The sequence below is a fragment of the Oryzias latipes genome, chromosome 13 (assembly GCF_002234675.1).
Source record: "Oryzias latipes chromosome 13, ASM223467v1".
NCBI lineage: Eukaryota > Metazoa > Chordata > Actinopteri > Beloniformes > Adrianichthyidae > Oryzias > Oryzias latipes.
In genome coordinates, this window is record NC_019871.2 from 28,185,019 (window position 1) to 28,211,397 (window position 26,379).

General features: G+C 42.9%; 3 protein-coding genes across 8 annotated transcripts in view; 2 read left to right on the forward strand and 1 right to left on the reverse strand.

Moving 5' to 3' along the window:
• The first annotated feature begins 244 nt into the window (after nt 1-244).
• samsn1 (SAM domain, SH3 domain and nuclear localization signals 1) lies at nt 245-18,360 on the forward strand. 2 transcript variants are annotated; one of them, XM_011482940.3, is made up of 15 exons: nt 245-387; nt 2,567-2,734; nt 3,059-3,105; nt 3,652-3,692; nt 3,901-3,984; nt 4,724-4,818; nt 8,086-8,209; nt 10,586-11,016; nt 13,311-13,391; nt 13,536-13,664; nt 14,098-14,215; nt 14,304-14,455; nt 14,534-14,746; nt 14,896-15,043; nt 17,586-18,360. In XM_011482940.3, the coding sequence occupies exons 1-15, from the start codon at nt 364-366 to the stop codon at nt 17,738-17,740; spliced, it is 2,010 nt and encodes a 669-aa protein (XP_011481242.1). In that variant the 5' UTR covers nt 245-363; the 3' UTR covers nt 17,741-18,360. The 2 variants fall into 2 exon arrangements, with proteins under 2 accessions (XP_011481242.1, XP_020564134.1); XM_020708475.2 differs by lacking the exons at nt 245-387; nt 2,567-2,734; nt 3,059-3,105; ... (3 more) ...; nt 8,086-8,209; nt 10,586-11,016 and adding an exon at nt 12,213-12,754.
• A 1,840-nt stretch (nt 18,361-20,200) lies between these two features.
• On the forward strand, nt 20,201-25,591 carry hspa13 (heat shock protein family A (Hsp70) member 13). Its single transcript, XM_004075871.4, has 5 exons — nt 20,201-20,498; nt 20,596-20,936; nt 21,004-21,217; nt 23,172-23,339; nt 23,481-25,591. Exons 1-5 carry the CDS (start codon nt 20,474-20,476, stop codon nt 24,050-24,052), a joined length of 1,320 nt encoding a protein of 439 aa, XP_004075919.1. The 5' UTR covers nt 20,201-20,473; the 3' UTR covers nt 24,053-25,591.
• LOC101156185 (glycerophosphodiester phosphodiesterase domain-containing protein 5) overlaps nt 25,410-26,379 on the reverse strand; it is a 49,904-nt gene continuing 48,934 nt past the window's right edge. For 4 of the 5 annotated variants that reach the window (XR_909905.3, XR_002291580.2, XM_004075928.4 and 1 more), the window contains one exon: nt 25,410-26,329. Coding sequence is in view for 2 of the 5 variants with exons in the window: in XM_004075928.4 (XP_004075976.2) it covers nt 26,241-26,329 (89 nt within the window). In the remaining 3 variants the exon portion in view is untranslated. The remainder of the gene's footprint in view (nt 26,330-26,379) is intronic. The other variant, XR_002291581.2, reaches the window with a different exon arrangement.

The window sequence follows — 26,379 nt, forward strand, 5'->3', positions numbered from 1 at the left end:
ATGTAGACCCATTGTGATATTTCTTTGTTTTTGCATGATCCCTGCACATGGGCATAGAGTCAACTAAAAATAAACAAGCTAAAAATGGAAACTAGAGAAAAGATATTGCGTTGAACCCCCATCCTTTCCCCATTGGTGGGCTTGTCGTTAACAAATGAGTCTTGCCGGGGCTGATAGAGTAATGGTGGTCCATCTATTGGATTAGTGCAGGGATTTCACTGTCGTATTAATCTGTGAAGACAGCAGGCGACCTGAGCTGCGCTCTCTCTGAGCTGTTGTGTCGCTCAGCCTCTGGCTGTCTGTCAGCGACTCTTTCTGCTCCATCTGACGTTCCACGACGCACAGGAGAGCCTCTCTGCCAGCATGAACCTCTTCTGCTTCTCACTGGTAAGACTTTCACTTAACTTTCTCGGTTTCTAGCTGTGAGAGTTGAGGGGAACAAACCCCATCTTGCGCCTCATTGTGAAGGCAAAGTGAGAGATGTTTTCTTGTGTGGTGTTTTTTCCAGAGGTGTGAGCGAATCCCTGCTTTTACCTTCCAACAAAATCAAATGACCAGAGGCTGGTTTGGCGCCCTGGACGGTGCCCCCCCACCCTCACCTCTCCTATTGCCATTATAGCAGCAAGTTGACACACTAATAGTGGGAGCGTCCCAGCGCAAATTTCATTAACTTTCCATGGAAGTGGGCGGTTTAAAACTTGCAGGGGGAAAAAAACTGTCAATTGTTGTTTTTGTTTTTTGGGCGCTTTTGCGTCCCGAACAAGATTACGCCCTGGGCCACCACCCACATTAACCATTGGAACAACCGCCACTGCAAATGACTCAAAGACAGGGAGTCACTTAAAATGAATAAAAAGCAGAAGATAGGAGCAAAAGTGGAAAATCAAATATAGAAAAAAATAATTATTAACAGTAAATATTACAAAAGAATATGTCAACTTTAAATTGTAACTGAAGAATTTAATCTAATTTATTTATTTTCAGTTTGTCCTAACTGTTTAATCCATCGCTGATTGATGAGGTCTGTTTAATAGAAGCAAAACATTTGAAGAAGAAGCACGTTTGCTGCTAAGTCATTCCAGAAGCAACACACTTTCCTGTCAAGCTGTCTCTCGCTGACACAAGATGCAGATTATAGAGGAGCACACTGACCTTCACACAAGAGACTGGTTCAGACAGTCCAAGTACAGAAACCAGGTTTTTTTTTTTTTGTGACTGTCGGGATGTTCCATCATCTAATAGGGAAAACTGACCCCAGACCACAGAATGCATTTCTGATATAATTTTAGTACACTGACGTCAGCATGGGTTCTTATGGGCCAAAACTGGGGTTTGGTATTATTTCCCATGTTCTTGTGGCATTTTTCTCATGATGGAGGACATGTATGAATAAAATGAAAGTACTTCCTACTTCAAATTGTTGCGAATCAGGACCAGACCAAAAAATACTTTTCAAAAAATCTTGCAGTTGTGAAGTAGAATCTACAATTGACATAATCTCCCTGTTTCACACCATTCTGATTCACACTCGTCTTTATTTTAGGTGAGATAAAATCTAAGTAAATGTCTTTGCGAAGCGTTATAAACAGAAATTTGATTTTTTTTTAAAACCTGTTTTTGTGAATATATAATTTTTGTGTAATAAATAAAACATCAGAAACTAAATTTAATATAACCTGAGATGACTCTAAAAGATACTTTTTAGCTTGGGGTGTGAGGCCGCAGGAGCAAGCGTAAACAGCTGGGTGACGGGAAATGGAGGTGGGGTTACTACGCAACAGTCCACAACTCAGAGGGGAACTTCTAATGAAATCCTGCTGTTGTGCAGAAACTATTTCCTAGAAAATGACACAGGTTTTTTTGATTTTTGCTAAAAAAAACAGCATAATGTAGCCACACTTTAAAAACAGATCAAAAGATGACTGGAGTGGGTCTTTAAAGAGTCTTATGCACATTGAACACATCTAAAAAGGGCCACAGTGGATGTATAACAACAACACATCACTGAGATGCTGACTGTTTGTTCCTCGAAGGAACTCAAACAAGCCAAACAAAATTAATCCACGAGGAAATCTTCTCTGAGGAATTCTTTGCTCAATCCATGGCTGAGAAGCAAATTTAAAGAGCTTTGAGGCGGCATGACAGTCGCGACCGTCAAATCCTCATGGCTCTGACTTTTTACTATGAGAGAAAGATTAATGTGCCATTTTATGGATTTTTGTGGATTAAATAAAATGAAAACTGGCATATGTGTGTGTATGTGTGTGTGTGTGTGTGTGTGTGTGTGTTGTCATCACATTCAGATTTAATCTGCCATCAGGGGCGTAACAACATCAATGGATTACTGTGGTCCATTTACTACTCATTGTGAAATTTGGAATTCATTTTTGAACTGCGTTACTTGTTTTAAGTTCACACTGGAATTTTTACGTCATTCCAGATGTTTTTTGTGTGTCTTCCCCAGTACAGTCGTGCTGCTTTTGTCGTGTTTAATCGCCAAATGGGTCCACACATCCTTCCCTCTGACAGGATCTCCCTTCCTTTGTCTCCTTCCATCTGCCATCAGGAGGGCTCTATGGACAGCCTGTATGAGGCGGTGCAGAGCTCCGGCGATGGACCACCTCCACCCATCCCCAGCCGCTCATCCAGCCGTTCCTGCAGCCGCTCTTGCAGCCCCGCCGTTCTGCTGGAAGACAACGCTAAGTGGAGAGGCTCGGGACGCAGCGTCTCCATAGTGAGTGTGTTTGCACAGACAGTAAATTGGTAAAGTCACGCCAACAGTTGTGGCAGGGTTGCATGGGGGTCACTGCTCGCATTTGTACTCTCATCATGCAGATTGTTCCTGGAAAACAAAGCTGATTATGAAATGATGAACAAATCTGCGTGACAGCTGCTCCTTTGGTCAAACTTGTTCACACGTGTCATTCTAGCTTGAAATATAAATTAAATGTCCTTCATGTCCCCAAAGTGAACTCTGTCAACAACATTTTATTTGACATCGCAGTTTCAACTGCACAAAGCTGATAGTTTCGTGCTAAGGAGCTTTGTCTTCCTCCAGGACCAGCCTCCAACACACGGAACCAACTCCAACAAGAAGAAGAGAAGGTAAACTTAATAAACTTACATTCATGCTGGTTTGGTGCAGATGCACTTTATGCTATTAAAGCTCCACAGGGCCGCAACATAAATCTGGACGATGATTAAGGTCATTCCAATTTATACTGACAATGAAATGATTTCAAAAACAACATTATCTTGTCAAGGATTTAGGATGTAAACATCTTTGGCTCTCTTGTTGCATGCAAAGTAGAAATGATTCCATTCTGGCTTTTCTTTTATGTTTTCAAACTCTGTAAATGTTTCCTGCAACATAATAGACCGAATTATGGCTCCTCACCATATTACATCCATTAACCTGAAAATAAATGAATGATTGAAAGAGTTTTTTTTTCCTTTGTTGAGAAGAATAGCCATGCAGACTGACGGGCCAGCAGGAGGCAGATTATGGGGCTTTGGGCCTGTTGAACTAAGCGGATTCAAGTTCCCAGTTGCTCTAACACCTTTACTTCCCTGGCTTTACTCCAGAAGATGCCCAATTCTGATTTTTATCTATAGACACGTGTCCTAATGATGACTTATTTTTGCTTTCAGAACACACATTTCCAAATCTGCATCAGATAATGAAACACTGGGTAAGAAATTCAATGTCATTCCAGTTTTAAGTCAAAATCTTTTTTCAGTCATTTTTACTAAATATTTGTGTTTTTGATTTAAATGTAGAATCCTACTAGTAGCCTTTGCTGCGTTGGCTCATAAAGAAATCAGGCTGGTTTGACAGTGGCCTCTGTTAACCCTGACTTATCACATAAAACCCCCCGTGTCTGTCTCCATCCACCGCAGATAACCCTGTCTGTAATACTGCAGCGTGGCAGCCGGCCAAAAGCCAAGAAGATTTAGCTCACGTCACCAACAAACACAATGAAGGTAAAAAGGAAATAAGTAGGTTAAGCTCATCAGGAGCGGATGCCACTCTTCATTTCTGCTCACTGCAGAGTCTGACAACGCAAGTTTGATTGTTTGAAGCTGAACAAAAACCGTCTAACCCAACTTTGACTTTATATCAGCTTTAATTAAAAGAGAGACCTTTAAGAAACAATTATGTAAAGTGGTTTGTTTTGGGAAGCCAGAAGAAAAGTCAGACAGGTATTAATGCATCTCTGTTCTGGAATGTTTTACCACTATGAATTATTTACAACATCAACTACACATCCATATTCTCTAAAACAGAATAGAATCAATTGTTTTGGAAAACAAAACAAAGAAAATGACACATATTCTAATCATTCAAATTTGTGAAACTGAAGGCTGTGAAATCCCTGACATGTGAGTGACATCTGAGCTCTGCTCTGCAAAAAATAACATGATACTAAAAAAGACTTTAAGAAGTAAAAAAAAACAAAATGAAAAAAGCAGATCTCAGTGCTGTCTGGCAGGATCATGAAAAAAATGCAGGTGAAAAACTTATTTTGCCTCTAAAGTTTTGTGTTATGTTGAATTTTGGAGGATTTTCTTCTCCTTAGAGATTATCTGTGAGGAATATTACATGTATAAACGAAGTTTTAAAAAAATGTTTTTAAAAAATTGTATTTTAATGGTTTTTATTTTTATTTTTTAATCATTCCAGGGAATAACTACAATTGTAAAAATACAAATGTCCTTTCAGAGGTGCGGAGGACAAAGCACAGAACGGAAACAAGAGGAGGAAAAGGAGCGACTCACTCAGGGACAAAGAAGAAGGAGAAGCCGCTTTTGAATCCGGTAACAAAAACAGGGATCCTGTCATTGACCTCAATGTTTCCCAATAAAAAAACATCTTCGATAGAAACCTCACAAACAGGTTCTGGTTACGCAAACACACACGTTGATGCCATGTGCCTGAGTGCAAAAATATCACAGATGACAACAGCCTTGATAGGTTTAATAAATTATGCAACTAGAAAGGACTGGAAGTATATTTAGATGACTTGCCGCATCGGCTTAACGGTCATCACTGATGCAGCACTCGATGATTTCAGTTTTCATCACAGGTCCATTTAATTAGTGAAAATGTTTCGTTTTCAGCGGCTTGCTTTGGTAGGTTCAGGCTTAGCTTTTTGTGTTGTAATGAGTTAACATTCTCCCATATGCAACATGATAAATGTTGTTTGTTAGTGGAGGGGAAAAGTCTAACACTTGTTACAAATGTGGTACAACATGCTGGAGTGCTGTATAGCAACTTTGTGGATGTCCTGAGATTGCACCCTTAGGTTAAAATGTTTAAAAATGCCAACATTTAACTGTGAATTTCTGGTTGCTGAAGCTTCAAGTCAAATCAGGGTGTTTTTTTTTAGAAAGTTCTTCAAAGAAGAATATCGAGATAGAAACATAGAATGAATTTGTGGCAATTTCTTCAAAGTTTTTGCAAAACTTAGGGGATGGTCTAAAAAAATTCAACACAATTTAGGGGTTGACTTGTTAACTTTTTCTTAATTAATAAATGTAAAAAATCTTTCTTGGAGGAAAATGACTGTAACAGTGGAATTATTTTTCCATTTGTAAGCTTGCTAATTTTGAATGAAATAATGTTCCTGCCAGCACTAAACAGCTTAATCTTAAATAATAATTTGTTCATTTAACTAAAAATAGTTTCAGATCCAGGAAGAACCAAACACATTCACAGCTGTCCGGCTCCTCCTCATGCTGGTCGCCGGTCTGGTCGCACTGCTGTGGGGTGGCATCTTATTCTACAGCCAGGATTTGTCACACCACGTATTGGTCATTCAGACAGAAAGAGTGTGCTCAGGATTTCTTCCCCCCATTTCTAGAGAATGTCTCCTGTAGACCTCGCTCTGAGTTCACAGACTGTAAAGACAGGATTTGGCATTTGTGGCCGGAGACTCAAAGCAAGCATGTACTGAGCACTGCAGGAGGTCCAATCCTCAAGTGCCAAAAAAGCCTCTCACGATACTTAGAGGCACCAAAAGCCCACAAGGGCAATGGCATTATTAGCTGTTTGAAAGGATTTGGCACATTGACTGTACAAGAGAAATGGAGCCACCATGTTGGAGCCTGACAACGTCAGCAAGCATTTATCGGTCCGAGGCTGTCTGAGTCGTCGTTTCCATGGCAACCACAATCAGAAGCGAGCTTGATAGATTTTCACACTCCTGTTACTTGAAAGAGGGCTCAGGAGGATCTGTCAATCAAACGTTTAACATGTTTGACGTGAGACCACCTACTTCTATTCAGGCATCTGATCGGTCAGTTTAAACTTGAATAACCTTTCTTGTCTTATAGAAAATAAAAAACATGAGAAAAATTAGGATTATCAAAAACATTTTTTTTTTTAAAAAAGGTTGCAGAGCAAGAATGGTTATTCTGACAAATCTGAATGAGTAACAGCTGTTTATTTCTCTATAGAGGTCTACGGGATTTTGGCTTCTTGGAGCCAGCAGGTTTGGGATGCGGGGGGGGGGGGGGGGGGGGGCACTCTGTCCAGTTCTCAAATACAGTCAATAATTTGGCTACACTCCCATACTCAGCTGTGCTGCTTAATGCATGTTCTTTACAGACATGGCACCAATATTAATGGATACAAAGAAGCTTTTCAAGGACATTCAACGTGTTGTAGAGAGTAATCCTACAAATACAGTTTGTTTATTCCTTGTGCTACTTTCACTGTTTTCTCTTGTAATGTTGCATATGTACACTTGTTTTGTTTTAATATTGTTTTCAGAGATTTTAGTTAAATACATTCATTGAAAGTCCCAAAATCCAAGTTCAATGATCGGAGTTTGGGCCCCCAAGGCACCTGCCTTCGACTGCCACCCAAACCACATTGCAGCGGTTCCTTTTAAGCTCCCCTAAAGGTGGTGGGCCCATGGTAGAGGGATCCCACATCATCCCTTTAGGCTGAGTCCTGGTCACCGGGTGCTCGTCTGCGAGCCCCAACCCCAGGCCTGGCTCCAGAGTGGGGCCCCGGTGAGGCCAGGCGACGAAACGGGATCATTGTTCCTTTTCTTTTCACAAAGGAGGTTCTGAAACGCTCTTATTCTGACTCGTCACCCAGGAACTGTCTTCCAGGGGACCCTACCAGGGGCAAAAGCCCCAGACAGCTTAGCTCCTGGGATCACTCGAACTCTCAAACCCCGTCTTGTTTAGAAAATTGGAGCATGAGATTGACAGGCTGATTGGCGCAGCCTCCACTGTTATGCGGTCGCTGTACGTTGTGGTGAAAAGAGAGCTGAGCCAGGAAGCAAAGCTCCGGTCGATCCTCATTCCAATACTTACTATGGTCATGAGTTCAGGATCATGACTAAAACAACGAGGTCCCAAATACAAGCGGCTGAAATGAGCTTCCCCCGTGGGATGGCTGGGGGCTCCCCTACAAATAGGAGGAGGAGCAAGGTCACCCGGAGAGAGCTTGGAGTAGAGCCGCTGCTCCTCCACATCGAGAGGAGCCAGTTGAGGTGGCTTGAGCATCTGGTCCGGATGTCTCCTGGACGCCTCCCTGGGGAGGAGATCCGGGTATATCCCCGAAGCCCCGGGGAAGACCCAGGACACGCTGGAGAGAGTAAACTTGGCTGGCCTGGGAATGTCTCTGGGTCCCCCCAGAAGAGCTGGGGAAGGTAGCCGGGGGGAGAGGAAAGCCTCGACTTTGCTTAGACTGCTGCCCCCGTGACCCGGCCCTGGATGAGTGGAAGAGGATGGATGGATGGAAAGAAATTTATTTAAAGTATTTTCTAGTATACATCTGGTAAAAGAAGCCGGCGCAGTGATACAAAACATTTAAGCCAGGTGACCGGTACCGCTAAAGTATTGAGCATGGTATGCCAGATGGTAATGTATATTTCAAATTATCAGTGCTTATTTTCTCCCAGTTGTCTTTCCACAGCATTCAGACAAAGACACACTATTATAATTTGTTTGGAGTTGTCGATCCACATTTCATATTCAGTCATTTATGGGTCAGTCAGGGAGGAGCTGGATGACTCACTATTCCCGCATGGTCACTAAGGGGGATACATGTTTTTCTTAATTTCTCAGAGCGTCCCGACAAACGGAGTAACAACAGAGTCCAAAGCTACCGTGAAAAGACACCATAAGACTGGGAAAAAGGCAGGTGGAAGGAGCGGCAAAGACGTCTCAAAGAAAAGTCATAACCCAAGAGGTAAAACCTTCTACAACTTACAACATATTAGGTCTTTTCAATTCATGACTCAGACTAAAGGAGTTCTCTAAAGAAGAGAAGCATTTCCTGTTCTCCTTTTTCCATTACAGCTTAGGGTGTAAAACTATCCTAAGCTCCTTTCACATTCTCTGTGCTACATTGTTCTGCATCAAAAGAGCCCTCCTGCGAGGCTTTCTGGGTTCTTTGCAGGTGGGTGTTTGCAAACTGAGGCAAATGTGTAACATTCTGAGCACGCTGGCTCAGGATTCCCACCGCCAAGCTTCCATACTTTTGGCCTTTTCGGGGTCACGGGGCTGCCTGGTTTAAGGACTTTAGAGTTTTCTTCTTGCAATGAGTTTTTGTTCTCAATTTTTTTTTTCAAACCATCTCCGTCAGTCCTGCATGTAACATCCCAGAATGGATCTAACACCAGAAGTACAACAGATGGACATTCATTGTGTGGATTTAAGCCTCCTCATTTGTGCAGAGATGATGATTTTGCTGATCCCAGGAACAAGTGCTGCAAGTTAAACACAAATGTGTGCGTTGCACCACTGACGTCAACAGGTGCACGCTGCAGCCAGCTTGAGATCATGCTATGATCGGTCACCTTTTTATCTACACCCCTCTTATGACTAAAGGATGCGACCGAGTTGTGTCAGAGAACACATTTAGTCAAACAGACATATGTGTCATGAATGTACAGGACACAGATGCATCACAAAAACTCAATGGAGCACTTAGTATCAGATGAAAACCGCAGATATGAAGAAGACCACACTGGTAAAAAAAAGTCTAAAATTGATGGAGAAGTAAATAACTGGCTTCTGGCTTACTGTCAGTTTCTCTTCCTGTTGTGCTCCCTACTGTCTTTAGTTTTTTGTGTACGTGTGATGCAAGCAAAACAACGTCCAATCACACACTTGCTTCTAGGAAATTCGGGTCAATTACAACTGACGGCTGGTTAACCATAGTAAGGAATATGTTTGTTGTGTGCACTAAACATACGATAACCCCTTTTTTCTCACAGCACTTCAAACAATACCTGAATAAATCAATAACACACATGTTTTTAAGTGCAAAGAACAAAACGGTCTAGAAGACCCAAAATGCAGGTTTTTATGTTTGAAGCTTTTATGTCAAAAACCCTTCCATCCATTTTCTTAACCTGCTATTTCCCTTTCGGGGTCATTGGGTTGCTGGAGCCTGTCCTGACAGGCGGACACACCCTGCAGGTCACCAGTCTGTCGCAGGGCACACAACCACTCCCACATGCACCTACAAAGCACGGTTTTGGACTGTGGAAGGAAGTCAGAGTGCCAGGACAAAATCCATGCATGCACAGGGAGGACACGGAAACTCCTGACAGAAAGAAGCCAGCCAGGATTTGAACCAGGTTGTTCCTGTCTCCATTGGTTGGATTACTGTAACAGCCTGCTCACTGGCCTGCCCACACGAGCTGTAAAACAGCTTCAGTACATCCAGAAGGCTCCTGCTCGACTAGAACCAGGAAGTACCATCACATCTGTCCTGTGCTCAGATCTCTGCACTGACTTCCTGTAGCTCAAAGAATAGACTTCAAAGCAGATCTGCTTGTTTACAAGTCTCTCCATGGCTTTGCACCAAAGTACATCTCTGACATGTTAGCGCCATATGGACCATTTTAGACTCTGAGGACCTCAGGGACCATGCCCAGAGTTAGGACTAAACAAGGGGATTCGGGGTTTCAGTCTTATGCATCTAAAAGCTGGAACAGTCTCCCTGAGGTTGTGAGACAGGCCTCCACTGTGTTAATGTTCAGTCTAGAATCAAAGCATTCCTGTTTAGCCGTGTGTGTACCTGAAGGATCATTATCGACACCTCTTTTCAATTTCTTCTCTCTCTCCTTTCTTTTAAAGTACATTTTAAAGTAAATAATAATGTATGTCTTTAATCTTTGCACTGTTATGTTTTGGAATTTTAATGCATTTTCCTGTTTTGTGAAGCACTTTGAATTACTTTGTGTACGACTTGAGTTTCTCTGTAGAAATGCATTTTTATTTAAAGTTTTGAATGCCAAATGAATAATAAATATCTAGATTGTATAAGTTTGACTGTGTCATGTTGCCATATAGTTAATTGAATCTTTAATGAATGGATTTTGGACCAAGTCTTGAGAATTGTTTCAGATCACGTGTGACAAAAAGGAGCACATCAAAAGTCCTGGGTCCTTGATGTTCTCCATCACAGATACCTGTGTAACAATGTCTTCATGGAGCTTTTTCTCAGGGAAAATGTTTGTTTTTCTGTCATAAATAAGTACTACTGCTTGAGAATAGGTCTTATTTGGTTTACCATCTGCAACATTTGTCTTTTCTGTCCTGATTCCTGCATCAGTTCACTCTCCATCGGGCACAATGAGCCCACCTTTGGGACCCCAGTTTCTGGATGTGCCATACGCTTCCAGGCCTGACAAGCGGCTCTACCTCGGCAAATGCTCCACCCTTCCCTCTCAAGAAAACACGACCCCAGGCCGCTACGCCGACAAGGTCAGTCTGCCTGGTGGAGCCACGCCCACCCATCACCAACGCTGGAGCAACCCAGGCGACAGCAGCCCTGCGTGGAGCACCATCCAGCACACCTGCCGCCGGCCGCTCACAGAGTACCGCGCCTACTCCCATGACTTCAGCACATTACAGGCCAGAGAGTGGAAAGGGAGCCAGCAGCCTGCGATGAGCCAGGACGGCAGCTTGAAGCGGGACCGGGAACCCCAGTTACCCCCTAAGGTGCAACGATCAGCCACCCAAGTGGATTTGTTGGAGCCAAACGTAAGTGTGTTTAGGTTTTACCACCTTAACTGTTATGTTCTTGTAGACACTGACATGTTTTTGAAGGTCTTTGTAGACACAGTCTAATCCAGACAGAGTTTACTTCAAGAATTTAGCCCGGACAGTAGATCCTCTGGGTCTTTATTTAATCTCACACCAAACAGATGATTTCAAGGTCAGGGGTCAGTGGGGACGACATGATCTGATAAAAGCCTCCGTCGTTGTGTTTCTGTCTGAAGTAGCACTCTGTGTGTGTTGGGAACATTTGAATCTTAAGACAGAGGCTGGGAATTGTCTTTGCGAGCCCCAGACACTTGACTGATGGCGAGCACAGCCGGCAGACGCCATGTGCCACACAGAGCAGTTGTCAAAGCTTAAAGCAGAAAAGAAGGTGAAAAGAAGGATCCAGCTGAAGATTACAAAGTCACCGAGTTCTAGGTCACTGGATCTTAAAGAAGGTGAACGTCTATTGTTGCTTCATGTACTGTTCCCTTCTTGATGACTAAAGCTGTTACGGGGCTAAGGTTGGGGTTAGCTGAACTTTTCTAACCCCAACAACCACAGGACCTGGATTTAACTCTTTTTTCTAAAAGATAACCAGTGGATTCTCTTCAATGTGAAAGTTTTGTAGATTAAAAGATAGAAAAACTAGTTTGTTTTACTGAAAATATATGTTCGTATCAACAAAGACTAAGTGACTCTGTTAAAGAGCAGAATTCTTATTGTTTCCATTTCCCCCTTGAGATGAACAACTGCCTCCACAGGGAGCCAAGAGTCTCTCATGTCGTAGATTAGAAACCTTAATCTGGATTGACACGAGTTTGTGGATGATTGGAGACAGTGGGATTAGGCAGAGATTTTTTTTTTCTCTTGAACTTCTTTTGTACAAGTGACCAAATGAAACCAGCTGTAATGTAAACACAGCAGCAAATCCCCACGTGACTGACTCCAGGAGATTAAAAAACAGCGGCGTGGGAATGAGTTGAGGAAATCTGCCTGTCAGATGGACCAGTGAGAATCTGAGACGGGCGGCTTGAGTTAGGACTTTGAATGGAGGCTGCCGGATGGTTTGCCAGTGAAATATTGAGAGTAGGGGGTCGAATGGAAAGTGTTTCGACACAACTAAGTTCTGTTCCTCTGTCGCACTTCAGCACTTCCTCAAAAGAAGCCTCCCCACATTAAGAAATAAATAATTACTCCAGCATCATTTACCAAAACCTAGTTCCTTTTTGTTCCATGACGGGAAGTTTTGTTTCATTTTATACTTCTTCATGTCATATGAGTCAAACAGCCACGTGCAGAGGAAGCGCTTTGGAACAGACACAAGTAGGACACAGGAGCCTCTGAGACCAGCAGATTCAAAATTAAAAAAAAAGAAGCTGCAGGTTCAGTTTTTCAACATCTGATTCCCTCCATGAAAGGAGAGCGTATCTAGAAACAGCAGCTGCTGCTTGTGGTTTTCATTGTGTTTCGATGAGGAGAGCAAAAAAATGCCTATTCAAGCATTTGTACTTTTCCCTTTTTGATGCGATACTGCAAGCAGACACACAAAGTCACTTGCCTCACATCCTGTGTTTTGTAAGGAAGTGGGCCAGCCAGCCCATCAGACAGACAGCCTTCAAGTTAGTTAACACCTCAGTGTCAGAAGAGAAGGGAGAGGACGGAGAGAATAGATCGGAAAATGTTACAAAGAACAGCATCCAACGTGTCAGACAAGACAAAGAGCAACAAACCGAAGGTAGGCATCAATGGCGAGTTCTCTGTCAGAGATGGTCACATTTCTGAATCGGATATTTTGTTTCAGAGTTTTTCCTTTAGTAAAAATGACCTTTAAGAATTTTTTTATTAAAAAGACATTGGGAAATGTTTCCTAAAATGAGATTAAAGAGTTGACGTAAAAAGTTTTAAAAACAGACTCCTCTGTGTTCTTCATTAGTGGCCTTAAAATGAGAATGTCACTGCTGCATCAGCTCAGTCTGTGTGGGGTTGCTTCAGAGTCTGCAGCTCATATTTAATCAGGTTTTCCAAGGATTAGTTATGTCTATAATTATTTCTGTGCTTTGTTGAGGGATCATTGGGGTTTGGGGGACTATGATGACTTTTAGTTTATGAGAACTTGGACAGCCTGCTCATACTTAAAAACACAAAAAATATCATTTACAAGGTTGTGTCTGAAGGTGTTATTTGTCTGAGTAGAGACTCAGACAGACAGCTTTTTACCTGCGAAGTCATTCGGGTCAGACTTTAGCTACAGATATGGTCTTCCCGTATAAACCCCATCCTTTGTGTTGCAGCGCTCGACGAGCTTCGGTCGCTTCGAGGGCCTCAGGCATCACTCCTCACACGCAAAACCAGAGGACAATGGAACAACAGTGGTTGGTTGATGTGTTTCTTTCAATAAGATCGATTCTAATAAATGAAATGATACGAAATCAACAGTTGATCTTCCTTTTTGAAAAATATGCAGGAAAGTGTCCAGGTTTGTGACGTTCCTGTTTTTTTGGCTGTTGTGTCCTCAGCTCAGAGAGGACTGCGAAAGTCCAGACCCTCACAGATCTACTGGACTTGGAAAGAAGATGAAGGAGATTTCGTTAACCATGCGAAGGAAAATGGGAAAAAAGCACGTCAAGTCCTTGTCGGAGGAGACAGTGAGTCCCTTTCATTGAGCCTTCCACCAGAGCTTAGAGGAAAAGTTTGCTTTTTTCTGCTCATGGTGTAAGTTTGAACATCAAAAACCCCTACAAACCTGTAGCACTTATCGGCCTGGCTTACCAAAAGCTGCCTTTTTCTTATCAATCTCATACCTTACAAAACCACATCCGCAATTATGACAGTCACAGGCATAATTTAGATTAATATCTTTGCTCTGAAATGGAAAAAAAATCTGTGGTGTTGCAGATGTTCTACTGAAACAGATCAGAAGATATGATGTTTTTTTTTTTTTTTATGATCTCTGTTTCTTCCTGGAGATCTTATTTTAAATCTGCTTTTTGATTCGGGTTTTCATGAGAACATAATCTGATCTGAGCTGTTTCCTCAGTTCTTCTAAAGGACGGTCGCCCATTTCTGTTTTTCCTTCAGGGGGATGACACTGACAAAGGCCCAGAGGCAGAGCAGGAAGCGGGCCGGGCAGCTGAGAAGAACTCTGCAAAGACCAGCATCTCCCTGGAGAGTCTTTACAGCGGCCAGAGCTCGTCCAGTGAGTGTCTGCACCCAATGTCCTCAGCATGGCGCAAATATTCAGAGAAAACTAGACCATAGCCTGTTTGATGCCGTTGTGGATTCAGGTGGTGTGACCAGTGAATCCAATGGTTCTGGTCAGAGGGACAGTCTGAAGCTGGAGGAGGACGGCTCCTACCACGGACAGTTCTGCGGCAGGGCTCGCGTCCACACAGATTTTGTTCCCAGTCCGTATGACACAGACTCTCTCAAGCTGAAGGTACGTTTCCACACTGTGAGCAGGTATTTGGTTTAGTTTTTTAGAGCATAATCATCATGCTCCTTAACCTTTTCTCAGGTGGGGGACATCATCAACATCATCAGCAAGCCTCCAATGGGAATCTGGACGGGCATGCTGAACAACAAAGTCGGGAACTTCAAGTTCATCTACGTGGATGTCTTGGAGGACGAGGAGGAGAAGGAGGAAGCGCCCAAAATCAGACCCCAGACGCTGTGCAGAAGACCTCGGCCCACAACGTTGCTGGAGCTGCTGGAGCGCTTAAACCTGGAGGTGGGAGGATGCATGTGTGGGATTTCACTTCCTGTGCGTTTGAAAATGACTCAAACCGAAAAGTGCTCATCGATATGTTTTCACCAGGTGTGGACTGTTAATCAAAGGGAACATGCAAGGAAAAAGAAAATCATGTTTTGTTGTTTCAGGAGTACGCCTCTGCCCTGCTGCTGAACGGCTACCAGACGGTGGAGGATCTGCTCCACCTGCAGGAGAAGCACCTGATCGAGCTGAACGTCAAAGACGCCGAGCACAGACACAAGCTTCTGACTGTCGCTGATTACCACTACACAGAAGGTTAGGAGAGTCCGGAGCTACAACTTTCTCTCTGATTACAAAGAACCAGCTGAACTTTTCAAAGCCTCCCAGTAAACGATCAATTATTCCCAGATTAGGTAGAAGCAGTCACTCTTTGCTCCTCTTTTATTTTTTTAAGGGAAGATAACAGTCACAGGGTCATGAGGTCAATTTATGTCCAATTTAGACTGAAATCCTCCTCCTGACCCATTACCTTTTGAAATACTTGACATAGTCCATAAAACCTTTCAGAAAACAAAAATATTTATTTTAGAGAATGGTGGATTGAAGCATTAGTCTCTGAACTCTGAATTGTGGTCATCCCACTCCGTTTGGGTAACTAAGGAAGAGTTTATTAATCCTTGTGCTATCCTAGGCACTTTAACATTGGGAGTTGGGTCATCTAGACCCACTAGACAGTGCACTGAACCTTTTTTCTTCAATGATTTGTGATCTTCACTGGTGTCCATGGATTACATGAAATCTTTCCACCTTTATCCACTTTTGTCATGGTAGGGAGAACACGTCAATGTAAGGGTGAGGTCATCTGGACCCCACAGGATAGCACAGGGGTTAAACAGAGAGCCCTCATTCAAAGTGGAAATGTCTTTTTGAAACAGTACATTTACACAACAAATCAGTATTTGTTCTTTGTTTCCTATGTGTCACGTTTTTTATCAGTTTCTTGCTCTTCGATTACGTCTTCTTGGTAGCAGGACATCCGCGTTGTGTCATTATTCATTCCACACGTACAACAACTTATGCTGCAATGTTGCAAAAGTACCAGTCTGATGCAATAGCAATGCTTTGGGAAAACCCTTAATATAGCAGTGTGAACTTGAAATTCAGTGGAGGTGGAAACTGTTTTTCTCTGGTATTGAGATTGATATTCCACACATACAGAAATTGCAAACATATTGGGGGGAAAGTTCAGAGCGAGGATTAATTCCTGTAGATGACTTGACAGTTTTTTTATTTATTTTTTTGGAGTTGGTCTCATCGGAGAATTCGAAAGTATGCGAGTTCACAACAATGACGTGCTTTCTCTTCTAGTGTAAAGAATTCTCACTGAGCTTCCAGGCAGCAGCTTCGCGTTTAGTCATCATCTGTGTGTAAACAGGACGGCTCCCGCTGCAAAAAACACTGAGACAGTCGTGGAAAGTCTGCCACCATGTGGAGCACTCGGGTTTGATCAGGAATAAGTGTGAAGCGCCTTCATCAGAAGAGTGGATTACATAAAAAACAACATCCAGAAGCAACAAAAACACACGTTTTTAATGTAACAACTGTTTTTACAGAAGAATAATCAACTGAGAGATTTCTATGAAATTCCATTTAGTTCTAAAAATGAACAGTGCGTATGAGGGTACTTTTCATTTATGGAAAGTTTAATGTTTGAAGCGTCACAGAGCAAGTAAAAGCTGACACCTTGTTGCAACACAACATCCTGTGAGAGGCTTACCGCTGGTTTCCTGTTAGTTAGATAGAAAGCAGATCAGGAGGTGTTCCTGTAATCTGATGTCTGAAATTGTGGGGCCAGATGACTGCGCCGCTCTGAAAAGGAAAATAAGCTCTGTATGGAAGGTAAAGGTTAAAGTTTTTTTCCCCCCTGAATGAATCTGGGAGATGTCGACGAGCCAAGCGTAGCTTTATTTATTTTATTTTTTGTCAGTTCAACAGATGGCCACAGCCTGACACGAGCGCGCTCGCTGACACACAAACACCAGTAATTTAATCAAGCTGCACCCAATTAGGTTAGTGGTTAGGAGGATTAGTGGCCTGTGAAAAACAAACCAACAGTGAGACCGTTTTTATGTCGGCAGCGGGGGGGGGGGGGGGGGGGGGGGAGCACCTTCAGAAGGTTTTGCAGATTCTGCAAGATGGCATGTGGCAAAAAGGTAATATTTAAATAATCGTGTCCCTCTGTGCACGTCTGCATCCACGTTATCCTGTCGAGGGACATGAGGGGGGCTGGATTCTGGCCCAGCTGTCACTCGGTGGGGGCAGGGCCAGTGTGGAGGGGCTATAAGTCAATGTCATTGAGAATACACAGATAAACAGCCATGTCCATTTGCTACTGGATACAGGCATGACCAAATGTGATGGGCCCCAAAAATTCACAATTATCAAAGGAGCTAAAGAAATAAAAATGACAAAAAACAACAACAACAAAAAAACGTGAGGCTGGACAGACACAGATGGACAACTGGAAAGACAAACAAGGACAGAAAAAAGAAAAAGAAAACGCCTCTTTTGCTGAGACCTTTCTGTTTACAGGCTCTCCTGCTAGCCAAAGGGGGAAAAAAAGCCTATGATATATTTTTTAAAAGCCTTAAAAGGGGTCGTGTCAGGAAGCGCTTGCTGCATAAAACCTATAAGACAGATCCATGGATGAAGTGATATGATTGTAGTTGGGTTCTCCATGTATTTGGGGGCTTCATCTCAGACGTACTCATGCTGAAGGAGTCCACCGAGAAAACAAACGAGCTGCTAATGCTTAACCATGTGACTCACAGAGTTTGTGTTGGTTTTGTGGCTGCAGGTGAAGATGTCAGGGACACAGAGGAAAACAGATCCTCCAACAGTCTACAGGAAGAAGACAGCGACTGTCCCAGAGACTCGGGCTGCTTCATCCCATCCGAGTGTTCAGAAACCAAGGACGATGCAGAGCAGGTCGCAGATGCAACAAGTTCCTAAAAGTGCTCCTTGCTTGTCCGGACATTTGGAATTCACAGCTACAAATTTTACCTGCAAATTTAGAGAAAATGGTATAAAAAGTCATTCTTTAATCGTTTAATGATGTCATGTTTCTTTATCTTATTCCAACTGCAAACTTTTCCAGTTTGGGGGTTTCCCAGATGTAAAAGATGACCAGAAAGCTACTTTTCTAAATGCCATCTTATCCTTTTGTTGTTTTATCAAAGTAAAACGTTTCATTCCTAGAGCCATTGCTGCGTATCAATTCACAGATATATCTGATTTATTTATTGTTTCAAATATATTCAATATTTTCTTAAAATCGTACAAGCCTTTATTTAAAACAGCTGCATTACTTGTATTTTTCCTATCATGTTCAGTCTTCTTCCTGCGTTTGGATTTTTCAGTCGTCTGAATTAGGCAAATCGAAAGATTGGATGTTTTTAAATGCAAGCGTCAGGATTTCTAACCTGTCTACTGAACAGAATGAGTGTATTATTTTATGATCAAGAATTTGAATAGATGTGTGTGTGTGTGTGTAAGAGTGAGTCTGTGCATTTTGTGAACATTTGTATTCATATGCTATAAACCATTTGTAAATAAAATTTAACTTTACAGTGGCCTATTTTCTCTCATTCCCCTTAGCAAAAAGTCTATTTAAGTGTACTAAAAGTAAAGCTAAGGTAGTAGACTTGACGTTTTTTTCCTTTATATTATCTGTATATTGTAAACTTAAAATATTCCAATTTAGTCAGATGAAATATTTAGTTAGTATGTTTCCTACACTACACATAGCCTATAGGACGGATCTGCAACCTTCAACACTGTAACCCTTGTGCTATCCTAGGCAATTTAACGTTGGGAGTTGGGTCATCTAGACCCACTAGACAGTGCTCTGAACCTTTTTTCTTCAATGATTTGTGATCTTCACTGGTGTCTATGGATTACATGAAATCTTTCCACCTTTATCCACCTTTGTCATGGTAGGGAGAACACGTCAAAGTAAGGGTGGGGTCATCTAAGATAGCACAAGGGTTCAGAGCCATTCAGGTCGATTTCTCACTGACCACAACCCAGTAGGAGCCACAGAGTCCCCCACCCGTTAGAAAAACGAGACACTGATTTCTATTTATGTCATTGTTGCTGTTATGATACATATAAATTAACTGTTTTTTGTGTGTGACAAAAATAAAACCTAAACCTAAGAAGAAAATAGCCTTTGTTCAAAATATGGAATATTTTTCAGGGCGGCAGTGGCTCAGGTGGTTGAGCGGGTCGTCCAATGAGCGAAGGGTCGGCGGTTCGACTGTCGCTGTGTCCTTGGGCAAGACACTTCACCCTCCTTGCCTCCAGTGTGGCTCCACTGGTGTGTGAATGTGTATGAATGATCCCGATGGTGGTCAGACGGGCCGTAGGCGCGAACTGGCAGCCACGCCTCTGTCAGTCTGCCCCAGGGCAGCTGTGGCAACAACCATAGCTTACCATCACCAAGTATGAATGAGGAGTGAATGAATTATGGACACAATGTAAGCGCTTTGAGTGACTCTAAAAGCATAGATAAATCCATTATTATTAATAACTTTTGACTGAGATGCACGTAACCTTTCAAAATAAAAGACACCCTATGTCGCATAGGATCATTTCAACGCAGCAAATGTAGTAGTAGTAAAATGTTAGCCGTTATAGGAACGGTAGTTGTAGGCCGAAAGGTTATTGTACCTATGCCGTGACTAAAAAAAGTTAATTTTACCATTTGTGGTCCATCTCAGGCAGACATTTGTACATCTAACAAAAACTTTTTTTAATCAGATCAAATTGACTGACTCTTACCGTATTTTACAATTCATACGTATTTTACAATTTATACGGCGCACTTAAAATCCTTAAATGTGTTCAATAGAAAAGTGTGTTCAAAATTGAAAAATACTTCACTACTCACTGACTTTTAAAATTGTATTTTTTTTAACTAGAGAGCCACAATAGACGGGCTAAAGGAGCCACATGTGGCTCTGCAGACTCCTAGTTTACAGAGTACACTTGCTATACTCAACGATACTTTAAAAAAATAACTTACTACTTTTGCCAATGGTGAATGTGACTTTATTTGTTTTTTCTAATTAAAGAAAGGTAAACTCCTGAACAGAAATATCAGTTTTATTGTTTTTTATCTTTATTTTAAACCGCGACAAACACCTTCAACTTTTAAGATTGCTATATTATCAATCCTATCGAGGAAAAACAACTAATAAGCAAAACAGCTTAAAATGCTAAGCAAAAAATGCTAGTATTTTAATTTAGCTGATAAAAGTTACACAATAGACATAGAAAAAATATCACTTTTTGAAAGTTGCTTTTATTTTTACATGAATGCCGAAACATGTAACATTACAAGTAGTCAATGTTCCGTAGTGTCATGAATGCAGCACAACAGTCCCATTGGCTGTCAACGAGACTTACGTCATCACGTTTTGGGACAACTGTTAACGTCGTGCCTTTCTGGGTCTTGCAGTGAAAGACTGAGATCCAACGTTGAAAGGCCAGCACGAGTGAGCTTTACACAAACTACATCACCCAGAATCCACAAAGCTCGACGCAAAGTTGACGTGTGTTTAGTTGACGGACCACAAAATTCTCACCATCGTCACAGTTACCGGGCATAGCTGTGTTTTTATGAAGAATATTTTTGGTTGATACTTTGATACGTTTAGTGAATTTTGTTGTTAGCGTGCAACGATGTCCGGAGAGCTGTCTATGATCGGTAAGTTAAATCTAATCGTGTTTAAAAGCTAACATAGAAATGTATATCCGGCTTCCCACCTCTGTATGTGATGATGCGTGTGTTTTCGGCTCCTCAGGCTCGGTCATCCTGGCTCTGTTTCTGGCTGGTTACCTCGGCCAGCAGTACTTGCCGCCTCCTAAGCCTAAAGTGATCGGCCTGGATTTGGGCACCACGTTCTGCTCCGTGGGGGTCTTCCACCCGGGAACCGGGGAGGTGGAAGTGATAGCGGACGAGCAGGGGAGAAAGAGCATCCCCAGCGCCGTGTCCTTCACCGCCACAGAGGTGCTGGCTGGACACGAAGCCCTGGAGCTGGCGGACAGCAACGCCCACAACACCTTCTACGATGCGAAGAGGTTCATCGGAAAGCTCTTCGAGCCGGGACTGCTGGAACAGGAGAGCGCCCGGTACCCGTTCAAGGTGAGCTCGGAAAAAACAAACCTCATGTCTGTCTCCCCATCTAAAATGATCTACCCCCCTCTTATAGGTCATCAACAACAATGGAAGCGCTGAGTTTGTGGTCTTCACCAATCGCTCCTTCACCGTGACCCCAGAGTTCATCGGCTCCAGGCTGCTGCTGAAGATGAAGAAGATGGCCGAGCTCCAGCTGGGGGTTCCCATCCAGAAAGCTGTCATCTCAGTCCCTGCAGAGTTTGACGAGAGGCAGAGGAACTACACCCAGAGGGCCGCTAACCTTGCAGGTCAGCATTGCCGCGCTTTCAATGGTTTTGATCATTTGTTTTCTTTATTTGTCCTGTTCATCAGCTGATCACACAGATGAGAGCTGAAGGCCTCCGATGTTGGACATATTTGGGGCTTATGAATCTTTTGACACACATGACAGGGGTTGACATAGCCCAGAAATTGTCCCTGGCCCACAGGGCCAGTAGTTTTTGAAAGTTACTGGCCCGACACAGCGCGACCTGCTGCCGCAGGCGGCACCCAAGCAACAGACGCCGCAGGCGGACGCAGCAAGCACCGCTTGCAACTTTAGGGGGGTCCGGGGGCATGCCCCCCTGGAAAATTTTAATTTGGTGCATTCTGGTGACATCTAGCACTTATTTATACACTTTTCAATGACTGAAAATAGAGCATATCAAACCTAAATCTGCTCTAGTCTGTTTCAGATGTTTTGAAGAGAGCACTGCAGTGTAGTAGGAAACACTAGTTAAGAAGTTTTCATGCTGCTTCTAATCACTGCTATTTCACATTTGTTCCTAATCAATAGTTAAGAAGTTTTATTGACTTTTTTGCTCTGACTGCCTTAAGGTTCTGCTTTTTGTTACTGTTGCAAAGTTACATTTACTTTTTAGATCCTTAATTACTGTTATGTTGTTCAAATTTGCAGAGTTACTTGTTTAAAGTTGCAAAGTTACATTTACTTTTTAGTTACTTTAGTTACTTAATTAAATGAAATAATTGAAAAATTAAATTCCTGAGATCATTCAGCTTTTGACTAGAAATACTTACTGCTTACAGTGTTGTAAAGAAAAACAAAATGAAGTTCTTTGACATTATATTGCATTTGAGTCTGACATTCAGGTATTTGGAGTTGCCGTTGATTCTTTGAAATTCAGCTTAAAGCTTAGACGTTTCCGCAAAATATACTTTATTGAAAAAGGTGAAAAATATATTAACGGTTATATTTTAGTGGCCCGAGCGGAGAAGTGAAAAATAAAGTCTTGTGGCCCGTGCTGCTCCAGCGAGCTGGACCGGGCCAGCGGACAAATGGCTATGTCGAGCCCTGCATGGGTTGTGTCTGAATTCCCACCCTAACTACTAAAAAACTGTATAGTGCAGCACTATGTAGTGCCCTCAGTTTTAAAAGTAATTCCGACACCGTGCTCACTACTTTTTTTTTTTTAAATGGTGGAAATGACATCATCGATGTCACAAAGTGAAAATCTAATTGCTATGAGCGTTTTGCGATGATTATTTATGAGTCCACTGTCTTCTGAAGATAAAAACGGCAGTTTGTTAAAAAACTACATTTAAAGACATTTTTTGGCAAAAATTGTTCTGACGCAATGCATTGTGGTCTATATTCTCTGATCTAGTGAGCATCGATGCACACTGGTTTTTCCACAGAGACTTCTGGGAAATTTCCAGGACACTGGATTTTGGAATTGTAGATTCAGACAGCCCTGCGAAATGGCACTGGCACTATATAGTGCACTATGTAGGGGTTAGGGGGGGAATTCTGACACAGTCATGGTGTATATTTGAATAAACCCCTTTTGTAGTTTAGAAAACTTTATTTATAGTAAATATATTTGTATCAGTTTTTTGTTGGACTGGACTGAAAAGAAGAAGAGAGAGGGATGTTAGAGTGGAGGGGGGTAAGGGCACAAAAGAAGGGGGAGAAGGGGCTGTTTAACCCTTGTGCTATCCTAAGCACTTTAACATTGGGAGTTGGGTCATCTAGACCCACTAGACAGAGCTCTGAACCTTTTTTCTTCAATGATTTGTGATCTTCACTGGTGTCCATGGATTACATGAAATCTTTCCACCTTAATCCACCTTTGTCATGGTAGGGAGAACACCTCAATGTAAGGGTGGGGTCGTCTAAGATAGAACAAGGGTTAAGGAAATAGAGGAAAACTGCCCGGCAGGTAATACTTTTTTTATTTTTAAACCCTTCATTCGACCTTCCAGGTTTGGAAATCCTGCGCGTCATCAATGAGCCCACAGCTGCAGCCATGGCCTACGGCCTGCACAAAGTGGATGTGTTCAATGTCCTGGTGGTCGACCTCGGGGGCGGGACCTTGGATGTGTCTCTGCTCAACAAACAGGGCGGCATGTTCCTCACCCGGGCGATGGCAGGTACGACTTTCCAACTTCATCTGAAAGTCATAGAAAACATTGGAATTCTATGGAGGCTATTGCTTTGAATGATGTAGGAATATTTTACACCGATAACCTGAAATTTAAGTCTATGAAGTTAAAAATGACATGTTTTTAAAGGAAATAACAAGCTGGGGGGTCAAGACTTCAGCCAGAAGCTGCTCCAGTACACCACAGAGAGAGTGCGTCAGGAGTTCGGTGTGGTCCCTACCCTCAAAGAGGACATCCATCACCTCCGGCAAGCAGTGGAAGCCGCCAAGCTCAACCTCACCCTCCACGCCACGGCTACAGTCAGCGTGCCGCTGCACCTTCACAGCCACCAGGCCTCCGGGGGCCCCAGGACCTCTGCGGTTCTCTTTCGGACGGTGATCACCCGCGCGCTCTTCGAGGAGCTCAACGAGGAGCTCTTCCAGAAGATCCTGGCGCCAATCAAGACCGTGTTGGCGGAAGGCCACCTCGGGAAGGAGGACGTGGATGAAATAGTGTTGGTTGGAGGCTCCACCCGGATACCACGGATCCGGGAGATCATCAGGCAGTTCTTTGGGAAGGAGCCCAACACGTCGGTGGACCCGGACCTGGCCGTGGTCACGGGCGTGGCCATTCAGGCCGGCATCATGGGCGGCTCCTGGCCGCTGCAAGTGAGCGCGGTGGAGATCCCCAACAGACACCTGCGCAAAACGAACTTCAGCTAATCCTAGGACGCCGTCAGAGACCTGCCGCTGCAGCCAACGGTGCCAAACCTCAAACATGCACTTTACAGATCCACACAGCCGTCTGAGAAACGCCCCCTGCTGGGCAGTGGGAGCGAGGCATCGGCGTGCCAGTGACTGCTAAAGCTTGCAGCGGTTTGGCATTGAGCGCCACAGCATGGCGTGCGAGCACGTTTGAGGTCACAGATAATAATCTGCTGCTCATTCAGGGAACAGATGCTCGTGTTGAAGGCGTTTTGAGAAGAGCCGTTGCACCTTCATCTTTATTTATGTCTGCTTTCTTTTTGTCAAAGTGTTTCTGCCTTTTCAGAAAGCTGCTATTCGTTTGAGAGGAGCTCACAGTGCAGCTTCACATCTGCACGCTTTCATCAGCAAACGTAGATTTGAGCTCCGCTATGAAGCATCAGGTCGTCTACAGTTTTGTCTTCTGCTGAGCTTCAGGTAAAAGTCCCCTGATCCTCAAAAGAAGAAACAGAGGAGCCTTAATGTTTACAACATGTAGAAGCCTAAAAGGAAAAGGGTCAACTGGAGCAAATCTCTTGTGCATTTGTGGCTCTACAGAAGGACCAAAGTGATGCTCAGTGGTGCCTTGTGTGCTCTGAGAAAGGTGTCTCTTGTATTTTTTGTTGTTTCTGAAAAAAAGACGTAAAGTAGAACCTCAATGTGAACTTTTTTTTTTCTGTCCTGCTTTGATTTGAGCAGGAAGGTCATCTTCCATTTCCCTCTGAGGCTCAGCAGCCCAGGCTGACCAGTTTACACACATATTAAAATGGTGTTCTATTGAAACATTGTATTTATTTTAAATACTTTCAAATGATGAAAAGCAAACATTTGGGATCTGATTTTTCCTCCTCTGAACTAACAGAAACAAGGAGTTCCACCGTCTCTATTAGAAGGAAAGACGAATCGGACTTTTGTAGTTCTGCACTCCAGATTCGGTCAATTCTGAGGTTTGAAAGGAGTCCAGGGATTTTTACCATCTATTCATGTGGTTTTCCTCCTTTCAGAACCTTTGGATTACAGGTAAAGGAAGGTGCTTCTCCTCCATTCCCTCTCTAAAGCAGCCCATGTGGTTTGAAAAGGGGGATTTTTGAGCAATCGTATTCTGTAAATCCAGAGAACGTTTGTCTTCCTGTGTCCCTCTGTCTGGTCTGGAGTTTAAGTCTTTTTCTAAAGCAGGGGGGGGCCCAAACGTTTTTGCTCAAAAGGCCAAAATCTAAATGTGATCCCGCTCCGTGGGCCAAATACGACACGTTTTTTTGTGCACGTCATGAAATAAAAGCAGAAGAAAATGGTTCTACAGGAAACTCAGAGGTAAAAACCAATAAAAAAACCGGTGCAAGTTAAAATATCACAAGCTTTAATCTAGACTTTGGAGGCACAGTAAAACTCAAACACAATCCAAATGTGAGAAAACTTCAGCATTCCCCCTTCAAAGCTCGATTTTGCACTTTTATTCCTCACTTTCAGAAAAACCATGTTTCCTAAAATCAAAATAAAAGCGATTAGTGAAAAGCTGAACTGTTGCTTGGGGTTTTTATTTGTCCAACGGCCGTCTTGTTCATTTGGCTGGCTAGAGCATCTCAAATAATTAGACACAGCACCACATGCAATATACAAAAAAGAAACAAAACAAATGCAAGACTTTGTGATTTAAACACATCTTTACAACAATGGAAAGAGTTAAAACAGACTCGCACACAGCAGCAATGCTAAAACCAGAAGATATCTTACAACGAGTCAATACTTCGCCCATCTGTAAACATGGCTTTTCTCTCTAAATCTAGTTTTGGAATGGTTGAACAACGGCAAACTAAAGTCCTAACGGCGAGCAGGAGCAAAATGAAAAGCTCTTTGCTTCATGCTACGATAAAGTCGGACAAAAAGCCTCTTCATCTGCGAGTGGAACGTCGACAGCGTTTAAAATATTGTACCTGAAAGGCAGAAATCTCTAAAAGGAGCAGGAGTTTTCTCACTCCAAGGGCCCACTTTTAGATGGCAAAGAAAGAAATCACAGAATTCCATCAACAAGTGCTTACAGTCCTGTGTGACAAACAACATGTCAAACAAGAGAAATGCTATATTTACACTATTTACAGTGTGCAGAAAGCTGTTCAGAGTTTGGACTGAAGCAGGAATGGTGGGAACGTTTCCTCTTCAAGCAGCTGCATCAAACACCTCGAATCACTGACTGGTTGGTGTAGTAGTTGTAGCCATCCATGTACGGCTCCTCGTCAGCTCCAATGTCGTTCCTCACCTCTAGAGGGCGACAAACAGAAAAGAAGTAGGTGCTTTGCCGCTCTGACCTG

Coding starts and splice junctions, on each gene's coding strand:
- samsn1 (XM_011482940.3), top strand. CDS start 364: ATGAACCTCTTCTGCTTCTCACTG. Junction 11,017..13,310: donor TGGATTTGTTGGAGCCAAAC/GTAAGTGTGTTT, acceptor TTTGTGTTGCAG/CGCTCGACGAGCTTCGGTCG. Junction 14,747..14,895: donor TGGAGCGCTTAAACCTGGAG/GTGGGAGGATGC, acceptor TTGTTGTTTCAG/GAGTACGCCTCTGCCCTGCT.
- hspa13 (XM_004075871.4), top strand. CDS start 20,474: ATGTCCGGAGAGCTGTCTATGATCG. Junction 20,937..21,003: donor GCGCCCGGTACCCGTTCAAG/GTGAGCTCGGAA, acceptor CCCCTCTTATAG/GTCATCAACAACAATGGAAG. Junction 23,340..23,480: donor CCTCACCCGGGCGATGGCAG/GTACGACTTTCC, acceptor ATGTTTTTAAAG/GAAATAACAAGCTGGGGGGT.